This window comes from Neoarthrinium moseri, assembly GCF_022829205.1.
Source record: "Neoarthrinium moseri strain CBS 164.80 chromosome Unknown scaffold1_Wmoseri_CBS_16480, whole genome shotgun sequence".
NCBI lineage: Eukaryota > Fungi > Ascomycota > Sordariomycetes > Amphisphaeriales > Apiosporaceae > Neoarthrinium > Neoarthrinium moseri.
In genome coordinates, this window is record NW_026055115.1 from 1106205 (window position 1) to 1121710 (window position 15506).

Consider the following 15506-nt stretch of genomic DNA (forward strand, 5'->3'; position numbering starts at 1 on the left):
ATGCCGCACGCGAACCAGCCGCATTCCGACCTCGACTATGTCAGTGTTCGGCTCCGGTTGGTGGGGACCCGGGTCGTGGAACCGGAGAAGACGCCCCAGAGTTTTGAAGGCTCTCGGGACGACGAACAAGCGCTGTTACACAAGCGGCCAGTGTATGAGGTCCCACATTTCTGCAAGGTCAGTCTCTATTGTGCAGTGCCAGCGGACTGTGTTAATGGCATTATAGAATGAAGCAGCAACAACATTTGAGGTACTCCAGTCAGCGCAAAAGTGGGCTTCTAGCATATCCCTAACTTTGTCTTCTGCTCGCAGCTGTTCTATGACCTATGGTTTGTTGCAAACTTATCAGTCTTCTCGAGTGTAAGCATGTTTGGCCACATCGATAAACAAAACACTGATTGTACCTAGGTCCATGAAATTACAACCGAGAAATCATTAATGTCTTTTATTGGTTACATGATGTGCGTGTTGGTATTTAAGAGTTCAGGCGGATGAAACTAACACGATGCAGTCTCCTATGGACCACATGGCTCATCACAACCATCTACGATGTTCGCTTTACCGCCGACAGTGTCCTTGAGCGATGTTGTAAGGCAATCCATTTGGGAGTCATGGTTGGGTTTGCCGAAATTGGCACAGCTTTCCAACCCGAGGCCCAGATCAAGTCTGTTTTTCAGGCAATGTCATTATTTCTCATGTTCTCTCGACTCGCCTTGGCTCTACAGTATGGACTGGTGGCATGGCAGATTCGGAAATACGTCGTGGGTCGTCGACCAATGCTCCTCACAGCCGTCATCCACTTCATCGCTGCCATGGTCTACCTGGGTGTTTCTTTTAGATACTCAGCAGGGAAGAGCAGCCGTGTCTACACGGTATGGTACGCAGTGGGGCTCACAGAAATGGCTTTACATCTGGGATTTTCTCAGTTGAGCGAAGTCCTGACTTTTATTGGTACACATTTGGGAGAGCGACTCAATCTTCTTAGCTTAATCGTGCTTGGAGAAGGTAAGCTGTGCATTTCCTTGGCTGATATTTCTCTAACGATCTGCAGGTGCAATTATTCTTGCGAAAAACGTCACACTCGTAGTCAAAGACACGTATCTTAAGGATACTAACCTGACAATCTGGAGTGAGCATTCCTTCCCGTAACCCAACTTTCTCTAACTAACGTCTACTAGGCCCATCTCTCATCGGCATTGTGACTGCATCAGCGGCGTTGATATATATCATATTCCAGCTATATTTTGACTGGATGCATGAAGAACATTCGATGTCGGTACGTCATCAGGTCTGGTGGGCAGCTCTGCATCTGCCCTTCCATATCTCACTTGTTCTCTTGCTCGAGGGGGCAAATCAATTTGTGATATGGGCGCGTGTCTTGGAGCAGGTTGATGCCGCTATCAAAAAACTGGTCTCGGTAACAGACAAGTTACCAGATAACCCGGCACCTCCAGAAGTCTCCGAGGCACTAGGCGATGTCGTGAAGCCTTTCATCACAAAGTATCAACCTGCAGACGTCCTCGAAACCTGGCAAGGCTTGAACGAAACCCTTTCCAATATTTCTGAACTTCCAAACTACTTGTGGTCATCGAACTCCACATACACAGATGATGATCCCAACTACATTCACTTCACAAACGACTTACTCGAGCTACTCTATACTATGGTCAACTCAATTTACAACGCCTTCGGTATTGAGGCCGAATCGCAAGCTGAAGCTGCAGAACATGGGGAACATGCAGCCTACGTGCAAGCTCAGGCAACGCAAGCAATTGGTCAAAGATTTCAGCTTGTGGTATGTATCAATCAAACTTTAATGAGGCTAGACGGGATAGGATTATTGATTCGGTCTGCAGTTTATCTACGCCTTTGCATGTGCAGGCATTGTGCTACTCTTTTTGATCGTCATGCACAGCATCTCCAAACGGAAAGGGTGGACGCCGTTCAACATTGTGCGAACCGCGGTTTGTCTTGCTCTGGCTTTGGGCTTGTCCTTAACACCAACAATTTCTCTCAATGAGGCCTATGTGGGAACTTTCATGGACAGCCCCTGGATGCTGCCAACAATAACACTCTGCTACTTTGTTGTTCTTATCCTGTCACATGTGCCGCATCCTCCTACGTTCGGCTTGGGGAAATTCAAGAGGGGGACATACAGTGAGGTCGAGAAGGCCAAGGGCCTTAGAGAAAGCCACCAGCTTACTCCCATACCGCACGACCTACATGAACGAAGACAAAGTCAGCTCGATACAGATTTTGAGAACATACAAACAGGATATGCACCAGGGGGTGTCCACGGACAGGAAGCTCTGATACACGACGAATTTAACAGAAGGGGCAGCAGTTACGACAACAGAGCGAGTTACGTGTCAGCTGGATCGGTGAGTGTTGGAGATGGCTTTGACGATGTGGTCGACTATGAGCAGATGCACGATGGCCATCGTTCAAATAGCCCGAATGAGTGGAGCAGAAGACACTAGAATTACGACAAGAAATACGACATCACCGGATGAGTAGACACATATGACCGTGGCTGGTCGCCCTCAAGCGGCATTAATAGCAGAGCAAGATTCAAGACTCAACCTAGTAGACCACAACATTACTATGCCAATGAATGATGCAAGAAGTTTACAGGAGGCTCAGAGCTCTTATACGTACTCAGAACTTCTTCCAGTCCACTGTCTTCTCCCATGCATAAGCTGCTTTGAAAATAGTAGCTTCCTCCCAAAATCTACCAACGAGTTGCATGCTTGCGGGAACCTGGATATCGGGGTTTTCTTTTGAAGGAATGAATCCAATCGGCATCGCCAATGCGGGATGGCCGCTAGCATTGAACGGAGCTGTGTTTTCTGTCATGCCCTTATTTGCTTCCAGGTGTTCCACAGGGCTGCAGTCCGCAGCCGGCAGGGGGAAGGACGGCCGCAAGGTAGTTGGCATAAGGAGAAGGTCAAAGTTCTTCAGAGCCTCGTTGTAATCATCCTTCAGCTTCCGACTGAGGTTGACTGCCTTGGAGTATGCATAAGGGTAGTTTGTCCAGCCCAGCTCTCCAGAGAAGAGACCTTCTCTGCTGAAAACGCTCATCTTTGAAAGAGCCTCCTGAGAATACGGGAAGTTCTTCTTTTGGAAAAGATCCGTCATCATAAGTTGCCTCCGGCCTGTTGCACGGCCTAACATTCCCATATGGTTTCCCATTTTGCTCATGACGCTGTAGATCACTCTAGCTGATCCATGCAGTGGCACCGAGACCTCTTCTACACTTGCGCCAAGCTTTTCGAACTCCTTGGCTGCGGCATAGAATTTCTCCTTCATTGCATCATCCAGGACCGGACTGTCCAGGGACTCTTTTAATATCCCAATTCTCAGCCCCTTGGCGCCATCCTTGCCGGACTTCGTGAGGTCTGCTGCATACTTTGGTACTTGCCCCGGGAACGGGCATCCAGCGACCTGACGATCATCAAATTCATCAACTCCAGCAATTGCTTCCAAGAGTGCTGCACAATCCATACATGTTTGTGTAATGGGGCCCACGAAGTCCACGCTGGCATCGTTGCTTGCGATACCGGTGTACGGGACAAGACCCAGAGTCGCCTTCATACCCCATAGACCACACATGGCCGCTGGAATACGTATGCTTCCTCCCTGGTCACACCCAATGCCCATATCCGATGCACCGCTGGCAACTAAAGCTGCTGTGCCTGAGCTGCTCCCACCCGCTGTGTACCCATGGGCATAGGGATTATGTACGGGGCCCGTAGCAGCACTGACAGAGACAGCTCCTCGAGAAAGGTTCTCGCACACGGCCTTGCCAGAGATTGTCCCACCTGCCTCAAGGATGCGTGTGGCGACTGTGGCATCCACCGTTGGTGTCCAGTCCGTGAACGAGTCTGTTCCCAGCAGACACGGAACCTGGGCAAACGCAATATTATCCTTCAGGCATACAGTCTTGCCTTTAAGCAGACTCGACGAAGGGTTGACATGAGTGCATTCGCACCGCCAAGCCCAAGCGTTCAGATGGTTTTCCGACTTCTCGGGGAAATGCACGTTTCTCCTTGGCATGAGGTTAACATCTGGTGTTGGTGTATAGTCTGCGGGTGAAATTAGCACAAGATAACGAAGATCAGAATGAGCGTATTGTTGACTTGCCGTCCATTTCTGACAGTGTCTCAAATGCACCTTTTGCCCTATCGAACAGTATTTTGTAGTCATCGACTTCGCCCTCCGGAATCTCATACCCCACGGTTCGGGCCACCTTGAGCAACTCATCTTTACTGGCCCCCATCTTGTGCTCGTAAAGCCACAGAAGTATGGTCAAAGCACAGATTCAATCACGGATCCAACAAGCCAGCTTTAGTAGTACTACTTGTCTTTCTCTTTGAGGATGGACACTTGACAAAGCGCTCAAGTATCCTCGACACAAGCCGGTGCCGATTGCCGCCGCGAATAGTTCGGAGCCTGGAACCGCGCTTATCAGCCGAAGTCAGGAGCTATCGGTTCAGATCCGACGCTAACGGCAGCACTATACCGCCGACTTCGCCAAACTCCGTCCTTACTAAATCAATAAGGTATAGACGACAAGTAACCTTGTGTGTGGATTCTTGGGACTACAGCGACAGAGACGCTACACTGCTCAAGGTTCCTCCGACAGGACTAAGTCAAGGAATTATGGCTTGCGCCGATCCACACTGACAGTATGATTCTTACGTGCACTGCAGTATGTTAGGAAGTTCAGTATCGCGGCGACGAGCGCAGCCCTTGTGTCACACGAGGAAGAGAAGGACTGACTCGATAATGCCACACTTTTGTACAAAGGATCAGATAGAAGGTTTTTGAGAAAAAGAAATCCAACTCTGGGTTCTGGCCATCCCGCCAATTCATGTTTCTACACTGGTACGTACATAGCTTGAGTTGTGCTCATTCAGCCGTCGTGTTTCACAAGTGACTCTAGCCTACTCACAGTAATGGAGATACATAGTCATGTGCTTGAGCATGCCGATGAGGGTACCAAACTCCTCGTGCATGCGAATAGTTGCAACCGAGCTTCCCAGGGTTTGCCGCGAGGAAAACAAACGCAGCATATGAAACTTGCTCGGAGTCGAGGAGACTTTCGCAAACGACTCACTGTAGACGTGTCTTTCGAGATCATTGTAGCCGCTACCTTGAGTCCATGTGAGCAAAATGTGGCAGTGGCTCAGGAAGTAATCAGGTTATAAGTATACTGTCCTTCACTTTCTCCTGCTCTATGCCAGTCCTGTCAAATAGACCTCGAAAGCCATTCTTACTTGAAGACGAAGCAATGGCAGCCCGCGAGCTTTTCCCCGGCATCTACATCATTTCCGTTCCCATCTGTGATGGACCCGTCTTCGAGGAGTTCTTCAGTGCCTTTGCGGAGAAATTCCTTAAGCCCACCACTCCCTCCTCGTACCGTGTCTCGCCAATCGACACTCAGTTCGGTGATAGTACAGGCAGTACCATTAGTTACAACACCAATCACCAATACTACCAGTATGGCTTTCCAGCGTCGCACTATAAACCTAGCCACTCTCCTCGGGAAGGAGGCACAGGCACCACCAGTCCTTGTGAGCGTAATGCCGATGTCTTCACCTGTCTGAGCCGACCTGACCCGCCCGTACCGGCACCGAAGCCGCCATACCCAAATCCACCGTTCAAGGGGCGAGAAGCGGCCTACCAAGCCGGCGTCAACTCGGGGCTTGACGGAGACAGGATGCAACAGTCCACCATTCTCCAAGACGAGCCACTGCCAGACCACTCTTTCATACCGTTCTTGCCGGGGCCCGCTCGACCGCACACACCAGACCTGCCACCGTCTGCCCCAGTCCCGAAACAGCACCAGGCAGGAGACAAGGTCGGCGAGTCCTCCCGCAAGGGCATAGCGAACAACAAGCCAGTAGCGCAGCTGGAGGTGCATGCCTTTTGTGCATGCTGCGCAAGCAAGGCTCTGGATCTCGACTAGCGGATCAGACCGTCGGCCCAGCGCCTGGCACGCTACTCTACGCCCTCAACGGTAAGTGCTCCATTGGTCGTGTATTTTTATAATCACCACGCAGGTGCCCGCGGTCCATTGGGGTTTGAAGTAGCATATGTGCTTTCTTGCATCATATCGTGTGTGAAGGGACAGTGCACGAGGAGCAACAAGTCAAGGTGGACCTTGAAATAGATTTAATAGTACCTATAGAGGTCATTATCTCATGACTGCCGTTCCGAATATATTTACACATGTGTGGTCATGCTTCCTGTGTTCCGCCTCTAAGCTCCAAACTCCTTGTCATAATCCACCATGGTGAAACGGTACTTGACGTCGTTCTTGTGCAGCCTCTGCCACGTTTTCGACAGGTTCTCAGCGTTGATAGGTACCGTCTCAACCCAGGACTTGATGCCCTTGTCGGCGGCCAACTTCAACATCTCCAACATTTCTCTTCGGCTGCCGAGATGCGACGAGCCGATCAGGCAGCCGTTGGAGATAAGGTCCTGGGGCTTGATCTGCAGGGTCTCGTTCTCGGGCAGACCGACGGAAACCCATTTGCCGTGAACGTCCAGGAGGGAGAGATAGCCGCTCAGGTCGAACTCACTGCCAAATGCGTTGGCTGTGGAGACAATAAGGTCAAATGTCACTGCACAAGGAAGTCAGTATCTGTCCTCCTGAAGCATTGAGGCCCTTGCCATAAGAGCTGCAGCTTGCAACGATATGGTCAAGCCAGCCACGCTCAGACACGCTGGGGTATAACAGTCAGAGACAAATAGGAATTACTTACTCTTGTGCGGCTCATTCCAGTTCTTATCCGCGGTAGCAAGGAAACCATCAGCGCCCATCTTCTTGGCATCTTCCTCCTTGCTGTGTGTGCGGGAGATAACCCAGGTCTCAGCGCCCAGAGCCTTTGCGAACAGCACGCCAAAGTGTCCTAGACCTCCCAATCCCACGATGGCAACCTTCTTGCCTGGGCCGGCGCCATTACGCACCAGCGGGCTGTACATGGTGATACCGGCGCAGAGCATGGGCGCCGCAAGTTCGCTCGGGATCGGGTCTGGGATGGGGAAGACCCTTTTGTGGTGTCAATCAATAGAGCAGTCCAAGGTTGGCAGTGGTCACTTACCAGTGCTCGTGCGTCCGAACATGGGAGGAATATCCACCTTGGGTAACAATGCCAGTGTCCGGCCATACAGCACCGTATGTATCCTTCTGATCAGGGCAGTAGGTCTCGTTGTCGTTCTTGCATTGACGGCAATTCAAGCACGAGTAAGACTGAGCGCCCACACCAACGCGCTGACCTTCTTTGATGAGAGTGACCTTGGGGCCGACACGCAGGGCCTTTCCGACAATCTCTTTTCCACAAGTCAGAAAGTCGAACGCATGAGGGTTTAGGGATGCCTACCATGGCCGACGGCGAGGGGAAAGTGTTGATCACCCCAACCTCCCGTGACCGTATGAATATCACTGCTGCAAACACCGCAGGCCTCAATCTTAATCTCTACGTCGTAATCACCGAACGGCTTCACGTCGAAGCTGTTCTTGTGGACTTCCTTCCAGGTGTCTGGCGACTTCACCTGGAAGCCAGTATACTGGTCGTATTGAGGCATGGTGGAAGCTGAAATGGGAGTTTTTTCCAGAGACAGGATTCAATGGCAAGGCTCAGAGGTGAGGTAGAATTTCCCAGAGAAACAGAGGAGTAGGAGCAAGACTGTAAATAAATTCGGTACATGTTGGACACGAGCGTGCCCCCCACCTCTTATTTACGTCGGCCAGCCTTGCTGGGGGAGCTGGCATGGAGGGGCATGAGGGGCATACTCCGTACATACTCCAGGTTTAGAGCTGGCCTTTAACCGCCATGCCCAATTAGCTGCTGTACTCGCGGCGATGGGGGCTATATTGCAAACGACATTGTCAAGCCAAGTCGCCCGTCCCGCGATCGTAGCCCCACCATCGCCAGAGGAGCTCCGTCCGGCTGGACTTGCGTCGTTGAGATTGGTCAGAAAGCTCCCCAAGTAGTTAATCCGCTCCCATGCGAAGATGCCGATAATTCCACCATTCACGAGTCCCCGAGCGGAGCAGTATCGGACAACTCCAAGCCATCCGTTGATGCGGCTGTTCGACTTGATTTACTAAATCTCGTCGAATTGTGCTCGGGCCAATGAGCTCCGAGAGCTTTGCGCCATTAGATCGGCCGTAGACCAGTGCCAAATAATTAAGTAATGAAGGTGATCCCTTTCCATGAATGGATACTCCGCGCATTGTATCGCTTGCGGCCAGACTCGGGCCGCAAGCGCAACCACAAGCCGATCTCGCGTTGGCTCGCCTAAAACTGTCGCAATTCGGTGATGGTTTCGATGAACCGTGCCGAGTGCGCAGACTCTCGGGTCCATCGTGATTGCGTTAATTCGTCTTCTTCGCCGCCCCGGCCGTCTGAGCTCCTCCTAGTCCAACGCCGGCTAGAAACGCAATACGCATGGAAGCCCCCAGGTACACGAAGGGCACATTACCCCAATCAATCGCGTTCCACGAAGCAACGTCCCAGTAAACTCGCGACCCGACAGCAGAGACAGAGTACAGGTGCCCGATGTCCGCAAGCAGCAGGACGAAAAGAACCGTCTTCCAGGTTCTCAAGTTGCCCGTCGACCGCAGCACGAGTGCCTCGTTGAGCGCGAAGAGCAGGTACAAGTTCGCAAGCTGCGACATGATGATGGAGGTTCCCGTCGGGATTGGAGACACGGCGGTGGACGCATGGGTCAATGCCATATATTCCGGCTGGCGGAAGTGCGCGTAGAATGCCCCGACGAGTGCCGAGATGGGCTCGATAATGAGGAAGAAGAGGCGGTAGATGACTGGAAGGCTGAAAGAGCCTGGTCCCAGTTGCGCCTTCGCCATGATGCAGGTAAGAGATGATTCCTCAACCGTAATGACGCCGCAATCCTATGAAGTGAGTGTCCACGTTACAAGGCCTGGTTGTTTGTGACGGCTCCTTCGTATGGAGGTTGTCAAATAGACTGGAGTGTTTAAACTGAGCTACAAAAATTTGAGGTTCAGGGAAGAAGTGGTCAGGGCGTGGCAGCAGCTCTCCACTGAAAATGGACAGCAAGGTGCAGCCATTTGTACATGTGAATCCTAGCACAACCCAAAACCACGGATCAATCAGGGACAAAACACCATACACCTTGTATATTCAACCACCCATAATTTGCAGAATTCCCGCTTGGAACAATAATTCAACAACACACAGCAGGAAGGAACAACACTATTCCCTCGCCAGTGTAAGTAGAAGGCAGCGATTTTTGCGATTGTTTTCTCAGCAGGGGGTTAAGCTGATGCGTCTTTGTCCTTTACAGCCACAGTCACAAGCGTAAGAGGAGATGGGGTGCCAATGAAAGACTTACTATGATTCCACCAGAAGTTATCTTATGCAATGACAGATTGAAAATCCGTGCCCTTTCCATGCAGCAACTTTATCGTTACTACTATCATCGTGACCGTGATAGCTTGAAGTTCCGCACTTTTGGTCTTGAATATGTCTGCCGACACTGAGAGGACTCCGTCTTCCCCCTTTAAACAATGTTGTCACACGACAACTGTTGGACTATGATGTACATCGAATTGAATGCCGACAAGTGGACATGCAAGACATGTTGCTTGACTGCCCGCAAAATACTTCTCCTCTTGGCATTCTGCTAGTTCCGCGCGCTAACAAACAATGGAGTGGTTCTGCACCAACTGGTTGCTAAAAATAATGCGGCGCAGCTCGAAGACAGAGACCTCCCAAGCGATCTTGGGTTTAATGAATAGGTCCGCGTGGAGAATGTTCTCTAGATTTGCTCAGTCTAGGCTCTTAGAACGTGCTGGTAAAGAGAGCTATGATCTGACATGAGCAAAAGCTACATGGTCCTTACGGAAAAGTCTCAACAGCCCTATCCCGTATGTCCGCAGCCCTGTCTTGGCAATCAGCCATGGCACGACCGTTGGACTGCGCCTCGACTACGGCCATCTCCCCGGAAGCCTGGGATGCCCGGTTGGTGACCTATTTCGAAGGAGCGGCTCAGGTCCACCCGCAATTATACCACCGACTCTTTTTCTAAGAATGGGCAGGTCCCATGCCCAAGGTGGGCTTTTATTATTTACCTCCGAATCAACGAAACATCAGTCCTACAGTAATACAGCTCGCGGTCTACTACGTCAGAAATCACCAGCGAATTTGGATGCTTGTTTTTCTGCCTGCCCAGAGCGTAAGCTGGTGGCATGAGACTCTCATAGGCTCTTGGGCTTCTCCATGATCGTGGCTCTGTCAAGTCTTTGCTGGCCGTGACTTTCACAAAAGGGCGACAGTTCTCCACAGAGTCGTAACTGAAGGCCGTTCTCGCATCACACACTTCATTTTCTTCTATAATACTGACAGTTGGCCTTATTATGTCGAATCCTAATTTCGACCTGGGCCTATCTTGCCCATCCGAGGGCAAATTCTACGTCTGCGACACCGCCAAGATACGGTTCATTGGATGCTGTACGACCGATCCTTGTGCAGATGGCTCTGGAAACTGCCCCCAGTCCAACTTACGGACATCGAGCTTTTCATCGGATCACTACGAAGAGATCAGACCACAAAGCTGCATAGGAGCGAACTCAACCGAGACGTGGTACACTTGCCAGGCCTCACCACCTTTCCTCGGGTGTTGCAATTCGAATCCGTGTAGCGCCACCGGGTGTCCCTCGAAAGACATCATCGCAGCTCAATTAAGCGATAACTCAACCAACGCACAGGCGATGATAGGGACAACAACGACTACATCATTGCCCACTGGGACTTCGACTCCCACCGCATCAACGTCGAGTTCGCACTCAACTCTTCCCACTGGGGCTATTGTCGGGATAAGCATTGGTTGCGCTGTCATCGCGTTTATGATCTTGGGATTCGTGGCATATAGGTGCGGATGGAAAGCGAGGAACAGAGAAGCTAAGCAAGGAAAAGACATACAACCCGAGGTCACGGAGCAGTTCGGGTATTCACGTAAGAACCCAGCCAATTCATGGTTCTCATAAAGTTTACTCACCTCTTGTTAGCAATCTCCCCAGGGTTCTCTTTCTCACAGACAGATTACCAAGACCAACGGCACTCGACAACAGACAGCCATCCAGGCTCACCAGACCCCCGCGTCTTCCAGCCATTTTCGCCTGATTCACGATATGATGGTCCCTTATCTTTCCCGGAGAGCGGCATGCCGCTCACAGTTTCAGAAACATGGAAGTCCGACCCGCGCCACGCATCGCAGATGTCGTCTGTAACGTGGGACTCGGTGTCAAGCCTGGGTCATGGACAGCAGCAGCAACACCCGGCATCGGTGGAGCTTGACGGAAATATGATTGAAAGGCCCAGAATGGTAGCAGAACTTCCTGAAAGGTGACAGGGAGAATTACGGCAGTATAAGACTGGTAGTGGTACATGGAAAATGAATGAAAGTCCCAAAAGATGAAGGCCAACCAATTTCAAGTGCAAACGTTATAGTCCATACATGACAAAATCAGTGGCTGAGACGACGGGAGCGCTGTCGAGACGACAATCATAGGCATCCTGCAGTCAACTCCCTCGTTCCCAACCATCTCGATGTACGTTTATGAAAGGCTTGGCCTTCTTGCAAACGAAAGAAGAGGTTAAAAGAGAGAACAACTGACAATCTACAGCCAGACAGCCAACTGCCATCGACCGAGACCCACTCTTCTCTTTGAGAGCCGCCCACTTGGCCCACATCTGTCCCACCGGCTGTGCACAGACCAGTTTTTACCGGAGATTTCCCACGCTTCCCACATTTCGGATTTTCGACTCTAGCCCTGGCCAAAAATCCGTGGGAACTTTTTCCTTGATAGCAGCGTCGCGATCAACCTCACTTCCTTTCCCACGAGAAGCCGACCCGACCGACAACAGCAGCCTCATCCAGAGCCCCGTCGCCCATCATGTCTTCCCCCGCTCTGAACAAGATCGCCCCCAACAGCCCTTCGAGGCAGAACCCCTCCGAGCTGGAGACCAGCATCGCTGGTGCCCTCTACGACCTCGAGACCAACACTGCCGACCTCAAGGTCGCCCTCCGACCTCTGCAGTTCGTCTCGGCCCGCGAGGTGAGATAGAATGCCATTGACGCCCGTGACTCTTTGAGAATCCGCAGGAATCTTTTCCGCCCTGGACCGCGACTTGCTCCTGTTCCTTACGATGGCCTTGCTATGCTACACTGCAAGCTACGATATCAATTGCGATACGTATCTGCACCTACACTCCCAAAGTGCGCTCCACCACGACTCGAGGCGAGCCATTTTGATATGAGGAAGAGCAAAAAGTTCACATTCGAAAAGAAGATGACTAGCAATACAACACATCAGAGGAATAGGACGGGAAGCGGTCCATGGAACACTCATTGCACATGATGTCTGTCTCCTGGAGCTCGCCTGCTGACTTTGGATCTTACTTAGATCGAGGTTGGCCACGGCAAGAAGGCTATTGTCATCTTTGTCCCCGTCCCCTCCCTGCAGGGTTTCCACCGTGTCCAGCAGCGGTAAGTTCAAATAACTGACAGCCGAACCCTCAAGCATTGTACTGACTCCCTGTCCAGCCTGACCCGTGAGCTCGAGAAGAAGTTCTCCGACCGCCACGTCCTGGTCCTGGCCTCGCGCCGCATCCTGCCCCGCCCCAAGCGCTCTGCCCGCTCCCGCAACACCCAGACCCAGAAGCGCCCCCGTTCCCGAACTCTGACCGCTGTCCACGACGCCATCCTGGCCGACCTCGTCTACCCCGTCGAGATCGTTGGCAAGCGTCTCCGCACCAAGGAGGACGGCAGCAAGCTCCTCAAGGTTGTCCTTGACGAGAAGGAGCGTGGTGGTGTTGACTACAGACTCGACACCTACTCCGAGGTCTACCGCAGACTCACCGGCCGTGGTGTTACCTTCGAGTTCCCCCAGACTGGCGCCACCGAGTACTAGGGTTAAGCGGTCGCTGTTTGGTTGGGCTGCGAACTGAGGGAGGCGTGCTGGTGATGGCGCGCACAGGTATCCGGAAGGAAATGGTATGACATGCATATTCTACGATGGTAGCATGAATGGAAATTTCTTTCTGGCGAATCACAAAAAGGGCAAGGCGTTCCGATAGCTTGTGAAATGAATGACAGGCTTGGTTTCTGATGACAAACCCTGATATATCTTTGACCCCAGTGGTTCCGCGTTTTGATGCTGTGACGTGCCCATGTATCCTCCTTTGACATGTTGAAATGTCGTATGGGGTTCCCGTTGGCCCATCATATACATCTTATCCAGTCTCCAACTGTATCACCTGGTCCTAGGTTGCGGTCCACGCAGAACGTCATTCAACATGACTTGATGCTAGGTCCTTCCATGGGCAGCCTCTTGTCACAGGGTTCCTCAGGAGCATTATGAAACCTGAAGTATTCGACCTCATCAACTTGCGAAAGCGTATTCTAGCATGAATCTCAAAATTGCCTACATCTAGGGGGGTATCATACATTGCTTGCTCCTTGCAGAACCGTCTATCCTAATCCTGGCTGATCCGACCGAGTCCCAGCACACACCAATACGCCAGCTCCCTCTTCTCCTTGGCCTCTTTATCCTTGCTGGCGGTGCTGCCAACCTGATCCTGGGCTGCCTCGCTCTCCCACTCCAGGCGGACAAACATGGGGATCTCCAGGATGTCCTCGTCCTCTTTGAGGGGCCCGAGGTCTTCCGCCTCGCCCGGCTTGCGCAGGATGGCGGGCTTGGGCTCGATCCGGAGCGACGACGGGATGACCTCGACCACGATGCTGACCCAGTTCCGGCCGCGCTCCCAAGGCTTGCCCGCTTCGACCTGGGGCGCGGCCTCTTCCTTGTCCTGGCGACGGTCGTCCTTGAGGGCCTCGTTAATGTCGTAGTCTTCGGCGTTGGCGTCGATCGTGAACTGCGGGCATAGCACAGTGACTCGCGACGCAAAGCGGCCTGGTGTGGTAGCCGGTGTAGCGAGGGTGACCTTGATCTGGTCAAACATTTGGTTCTTGAACGTGAGAAGGTATTGGGTAGGCTTGAGCGGCGTGAGAGTAAGCGAGCTTGTATCAGGCACGGGCAATCCAGGGGTATCTGTAGGATTCAATGGTTTGATCGATATCGAGGGAATGTAGTTGCCTGCCACAAGCCGGATGCGCCATCTTGTATTGTTGACCTTGGCCTCCGGTTTGCTGAGGATATGTCGACATACGGGACAACGCTTCGCCCTCTTGGAGCGGAGCAGGTGAGGGATAGGCCACAAATCCTCGACAAAACGAGCGCCTTCGTCTACCTGCGATGTAGCCTGGGAGTTTGTGACCGTGCCATCATATCCATTCTCGCGCAGAGCAGAGATAGAACTGGACTCGTCAAGATTACTTGGACGAAAGCCGTCTTTGAAGCTATCGGCCTCGCGTATCTCCGTGGGGCGGCTCTTGGGCTTCAGCGCGGCGAGACCATTCCCCGAATAGAGACTCATGATCCGCGAAAGAGCGGTGGGAGAGCCGTATCCGTACTCTCCCAAGGTTCCACTTAGGTTACCCGAGGAGGTCGAGTTCGAGTTGGCCAGCTGAGACTGGTAGAATGACCTCATGAGTGCAAAGCGTGATTTGGTGGAATCTGCCTCGGCGTCACCGCTCTTTTTCGTGGGCGCGGCATCCACCGCTGCAACGGAAATGTCACCATGGCCATCGCCGTCCCTTATCTTGGCAAGCTGTCCGAAGATGCCTTGTGGTTTGTCAAACTTGATGCCAATCTCGGAGGAGCTCCAGTTGCAGTACGAGCAGCACAGCGCCCAAGGGCCGGGGGCGGGAGGCGCGGCATTGTCTGCTGTGAGTAGTGACGACGACTCGGGGGCGGGCTCGAGAGACTGCACAGCCAAGGGTCCGATGCAGACGGGACACTGGAAGCAGCTGCGGGTGCATCTGCGGGTGGTGTCACAGCACGTCAGCTACTGGTCCATGGCATATGAGATCCCCCATGCATGATCAAAGGTAGTTGAACACAGGCGATGCAGTGTAGCTCAACGCGTGCATGGCCGGGTAGGTGTTGATCGGGCGTGTGGCACGTACCGGTTCCCTTCGGTCTTGACGCTGCTGCTCCCAACCTCGAACAGACAGCTCGGGCAGTAGATGGTGACGAGCTCCTCGGCGACACAGCGTGGACAGCGGATCTGGTTGCAGTCGACGCAGTACAGCAGGTGCTCTATGGGGTACAAGCTGTAGTTGGACCTCGGCGAGCGGGGGTCGAAGGCATGGTCGTCGTCGCTCTCGGGCGCATCAGAGGACGAGGCGGAGGGCGACTCGTCTGAAGGGCGAGCTTGGCCGGTGGCATCGAAGCACGGGCATTGAATGTAGCTGTAGGGGGTGAAAGATGCCATTGGATGCCTTGGAAGGCGCTACATGGCAGCCGGGAACCTGTAGAGTTTGGCGCCACGGGTCGCGTTCGCGGAGGCGGGAAGGTTGGCAGTATTCGCGGTAGACTTTGGTGTTTGTCG

The 15506-nt window shown here is 52.5% G+C and overlaps 7 protein-coding genes across 7 annotated transcripts; 3 read left to right on the forward strand and 4 right to left on the reverse strand.

The window, feature by feature from the left end:
* On the forward strand, positions 1 to 2480 carry JN550_000344 (uncharacterized protein; the record flags this gene model as incomplete). Its single annotated transcript, XM_049314869.1, has 6 exons — positions 1 to 177; positions 409 to 461; positions 512 to 1005; positions 1052 to 1129; positions 1179 to 1795; positions 1857 to 2480. 6 exons carry the CDS (start codon positions 1 to 3, stop codon positions 2478 to 2480), a joined length of 2043 nt encoding a protein of 680 aa, XP_049177633.1.
* Positions 2481 to 2658: 178 nt separating this feature from the next.
* On the reverse strand, positions 2659 to 4279 carry JN550_000345 (uncharacterized protein; the record flags this gene model as incomplete). Its single annotated transcript, XM_049314880.1, has 2 exons — positions 2659 to 4085; positions 4174 to 4279. 2 exons carry the CDS (start codon positions 4277 to 4279, stop codon positions 2659 to 2661), a joined length of 1533 nt encoding a protein of 510 aa, XP_049177634.1.
* A 1014-nt stretch (positions 4280 to 5293) lies between these two features.
* On the forward strand, positions 5294 to 5971 carry JN550_000346 (uncharacterized protein; the record flags this gene model as incomplete). Its single annotated transcript, XM_049314892.1, has 1 exon — positions 5294 to 5971. One exon carries the CDS (start codon positions 5294 to 5296, stop codon positions 5969 to 5971), a length of 678 nt encoding a protein of 225 aa, XP_049177635.1.
* A 293-nt stretch (positions 5972 to 6264) lies between these two features.
* Positions 6265 to 7593, reverse strand: JN550_000347 (uncharacterized protein; the record flags this gene model as incomplete). The annotated part of the gene is made up of 4 exons (XM_049314903.1): positions 6265 to 6629; positions 6771 to 7057; positions 7110 to 7338; positions 7389 to 7593. The coding sequence occupies 4 exons, from the start codon at positions 7591 to 7593 to the stop codon at positions 6265 to 6267; spliced, it is 1086 nt and encodes a 361-aa protein (XP_049177636.1).
* Positions 7594 to 8386: 793 nt separating this feature from the next.
* On the reverse strand, positions 8387 to 8878 carry JN550_000348 (uncharacterized protein; the record flags this gene model as incomplete). The annotated part of the gene is made up of 1 exon (XM_049314913.1): positions 8387 to 8878. The coding sequence occupies one exon, from the start codon at positions 8876 to 8878 to the stop codon at positions 8387 to 8389; it is 492 nt and encodes a 163-aa protein (XP_049177637.1).
* Positions 8879 to 11947: 3069 nt separating this feature from the next.
* Positions 11948 to 12964, forward strand: JN550_000349 (uncharacterized protein; the record flags this gene model as incomplete). Its single annotated transcript, XM_049314924.1, has 3 exons — positions 11948 to 12109; positions 12458 to 12540; positions 12598 to 12964. 3 exons carry the CDS (start codon positions 11948 to 11950, stop codon positions 12962 to 12964), a joined length of 612 nt encoding a protein of 203 aa, XP_049177638.1.
* A 565-nt stretch (positions 12965 to 13529) lies between these two features.
* JN550_000350 (uncharacterized protein) lies at positions 13530 to 15389 on the reverse strand (the record flags this gene model as incomplete). Its single annotated transcript, XM_049314935.1, has 2 exons — positions 13530 to 14934; positions 15082 to 15389. The coding sequence occupies 2 exons, from the start codon at positions 15387 to 15389 to the stop codon at positions 13530 to 13532; spliced, it is 1713 nt and encodes a 570-aa protein (XP_049177639.1).
* Between the last annotated feature and the right edge of the window lie 117 nt (positions 15390 to 15506).